Source organism: Bombus impatiens, unplaced genomic scaffold, assembly GCF_000188095.3.
Source record: "Bombus impatiens unplaced genomic scaffold, BIMP_2.2 scf_0891, whole genome shotgun sequence".
NCBI classification, from domain to species: domain Eukaryota; kingdom Metazoa; phylum Arthropoda; class Insecta; order Hymenoptera; family Apidae; genus Bombus; species Bombus impatiens.
In genome coordinates this window covers 82,765-86,533 of record NT_177310.1, presented here as the reverse complement: position 1 = coordinate 86,533, position 3,769 = coordinate 82,765, and the positions used below count along the sequence as shown (strand labels likewise).

The 3,769-nt window shown below is 45.6% G+C and overlaps 1 protein-coding gene across 1 annotated transcript in view; it reads right to left on the bottom strand.

Annotated features, from left to right (window-relative positions):
- The window catches only part of LOC105681391, a 2,012-nt gene extending 779 nt beyond the window's left edge, over nucleotides 1-1,233 (bottom strand). The window contains 1 exon segment of the mRNA XM_033323270.1: nucleotides 1-1,233. This exon segment is cut by the window's left edge and continues 9 nt beyond it. Coding sequence (XP_033179161.1) covers nucleotides 1-1,207 — 1,207 coding nt within the window. The 5' untranslated portion in view covers nucleotides 1,208-1,233.
- Between the last annotated feature and the right edge of the window lie 2,536 nt (nucleotides 1,234-3,769).

Here is a 3,769-nt window from a genome sequence, read left to right as displayed (position 1 = left end):
CGGATTTCGCAGCGGGGAAGGCGCACGCACCTGAGGGTACCACTCCCTTGTTTTTAGTTGGCAACGGCGACTGCGACGGCAGCATGCACAGCCGCATTTCCGTTATCATAAAGTGGAACAGATCCTCGAGTCCCTGCAGCAGTTCATGAAGCCGCCAATGACCGAATCTTCTGTATTTTTCTTCTTCGTTATTACACGCCTCGCCGTGAAAGGCGCGCTGGTTCAACGCGAGTCGACGAGGTAGGCCCATGTCAGGCGTTCGGACTCCGGGTGTCATTCTTGTAGTCGTTGTCGTCCTTGTCACCGTCGGCCCCTCCGCCCTCTCTTTCTTATCTTCGCTTCTTTCCATCTCTGTCCCCTGCGTCAGCCGCGTCACCGTCTGTTGGAGGCGGCGGCCCACCTTGCTCTCGAGGTTGCGCAACCTCTCCAACGTGCGTGCGCTCGCCTCAGAGTCCTCTTCTCCCTCTTTTTCCGCTCCCCTGTCGTCGCTATTGGAACAACGGCGGTAGCGAAGAGGACTGGTCGGCGTCGCAGTTTTGCAAGTGGCGCCTATTTGCTCCCGAAGCATAGCGCTGGCTGTCCGCGCCTTACGGGACGCAATTATCAATCGCCTGATAAACGCCGGTTCCAAGTTCTCGGAGAAGGTTGCAATCCGCTCCACTTCCGTCATTTCGTGTGTTATCTGCGCGTCAAGTTCGGCGGCTGTCTGGCCGACCATTGGTTCCCGACTATTACTATCCGACCGCAACGATTGGGCAGTACTTCTCCTCTTCTTCACAGGAGCTGACGCTCCTTCGGTTTCAAGATCCGAATTCTCGTTCGTGCTATCGTCGTCAAATGCGGCGATCCTTCGATTCGGGCGCTTCTTCAACTTTATCAACGAGGAAGGTTTACCAAGCGGCGATTTTTTATCATCGGAGCTACGCCCCAACGGTAACTCGTTCCAAAAGTATTTAGACTGTCTCACTTCGGCACACGACGCGCTAGAATCTGTGGACGTCCTTCGTGAACGTGGATAGTAATCCACACTCCCTTTCTCATCACCAGACGCAGAGGCGCGTCCAAGGGCCTGGTGGTCCACCCCCGGACGGCCGCGGTTGCACGATGTCGACGCAGAGGGGCCCGCTTGACAACCCTCTACTGCGCCGGTACTGGGGTCTCCCTCCCCTGCACCGTAAACTATATTCTTGTTACGATTGATATTCATATTATTTATTTAAATTTCGCCGAGGTCGTCACCATCAGTTCCAGTCCTAGTGCCACTCACTCTTCCGCACCCTACCCCGGTTAAAGCCGGTGTAGTGTGACGGGGAGCCCCAACGAGAAGGTGAGGTGAGTGGTCTTGACAGGTATGGGTCCACCAACTTCTCCGAAATTCTCCGCACCGGATCGGCAAATCGGCGGATGTGCAAAGGCACCGACCGGCCGCCACCCGGCTATAGGACAATATCAGATTCATCAGGGTTTCCCAGGGCGTGGTACTACGCCGCGAGAACCCATACCCGTCTCGTGCTCCCCAATCTATCCCCAACGTTTTTCCTTTCTTTTTTTTACGTAGGGAAATCCTCATGGACACCTCGCCGCTCATCCGGAATCGGCGGGGTAGTGTCGGACTCTTAACGACTAAAATCCTACGATCGCTTATCTAATGCCGAACAGGAGTGCCTCTGGACCTCTTTCGAAGTGCTGCCGGAGCACTCCTGCATCTTCTCCCTTTCTGAGGAAGCCAATTCTCGTATCTAATTCAGGCGTTAGGGGGGCATCACGGCTCCTAACACCACCCCGTGGGCGGTCGTGCAAGTACGAAGAGGTTCCAGAATCTCCTCGGCGAATCTCCTTCAGGCTATTGATGTAAGTATCCTAGAAGCTAACAGTAATCGCGTTCTGAATCGATTGAAACAAACTTGGATACGCGTGATTTTTTCATGCTAAACTAGCATTTTTGCACAACTTTGCAGCGCGTGCTCACCTTTGCATACGGAATATTTCGTTGGTTGGCTAGCAAAGACTTCTGACTCGTTCTACCATGATCACTAGTGGTTGTATTGTTCGCGCTCACGGCCGGCTTGCTCGATCTCTTGGGCGTGAAATATTGCGTTCAATGTTCTAAGGATGTTGCAAAATCACGGCAGGCAGGCGTAGCCGGTAGATCCATACATTATTTTTCTTATTCATCGAAGGACGATGTAGGGTCCATTTTCCGGGGCAAATGTATGTGAAGCGAAGTCTCCCAAATTCTGCTGAGTTTTAGTGGCAACTCTAAGACTCATTTCTCATTAAGTTACCGTTTCTCGGCGTACGAAATTATACGAAAAGAAGTCTTGTCGAATGTCTCGCGTCCTACTAATTGCGTTGCCTCGTCGTCTATTCTAATTGCCAGAGTTTCTATCTGCGATTGTACCTTATCAAATTTATCGTAAAGACCTTCATTGATCTTCACGCGCTTCTCGAATGCTCTTATATCAGTCTCACCGACTGCTACTATGTTACTGTTAAATGTTGACTATACGTATTTTTTTAACCATGTCATCTTCGATTTAACCAATCACGTTTCGCTATTAATGCTTTTAATTGAGCCCTTATCATACCGCAATTTACGCAAGGTAAAGACAAGGAAGGACAAGACTCGCGTTAAGAAGATGGAATCAGATCAATGCTGCTGAATTGCTTTTTCCAAGCATCGTCCAGGTTTTCATTGATGCGTCTTAGCACAGATTGCTATCTCGTCCAGGAAGGTGCAATGTCAAGTCAACTTCACTTATCCCTATTTGTCTATCTGCCGAACTGGTCTGATGCAAACCTTCTTCTTTGTCTGACACCTAAGGAGAACTCCAACTCCGACTGTAACTTCCACAATCCATAGTAGAAAGAGAATAGCAAAGTTAACGTCCTTAGAGTCGGCAAATTATTAATAAATTATTAATAAAAAGTATAATATAAATAAATATAAAGTAACATATATAGTAAAAATAAAATAAAAATAGAGAAAGGCGGTTGCAAGCTAATTAATAGAATAATTACAAATAGAAGAAAGAAGGAAAGAAAATAGATTGGATTTTAAATGTACGCAAGAAAAATTCAGAACCGCTATACAAGCAATAAAAGATAATGGTGTGAATGTCAATAGAGCATATAAGGTATTCACTATTCCTAGGGTAGTAACGTAATTAATAAATTAAAGAAGCATGTACCTCTTCAAAGGAAAATGGATTCTTTATTCGTACTAAATCAGGAAGAAATACGGATTGAGAAGTGGATTTTATATGGATTCAGAGTTGTTTCTCCTATGTGGATTTGTGAAGTATAAGACACAATAAGAGTTACAGTAGTAAAAGACACAGAAATTAGTACAATAAACAGATCGCGGTACACCATTTAAAAAAGGTAGACTTGGTAGAAAATGGATGGAATTGTTTTCAATATCCCTGAAATAGATAGGAAAAATTGATATAATTTCAAAGGCTTGAGCCTCAGTTATAAAAGTAAGTAATCAGGAGTAATTTTTCGAATTGAAATCTTATTCGAAATCTATTAATAGAGAAGAAATTCTGCAATATCCTATGTTATGTACCTCTATATGTGACACTCTATATAAACTAGAATCCATCTCTTGGTTAAGACGGTCACTAGTTGTGTAAATATAAATATTCGGACCGCAATAATCCTAAGAAACGGTCATAAAACTAAACACGTTTACTTTACCGTCAAGGCCCTTAATTGCTGCAACATATCTTTCAAATCAAGACATTCCTTAGGGTTATTGTTCAAA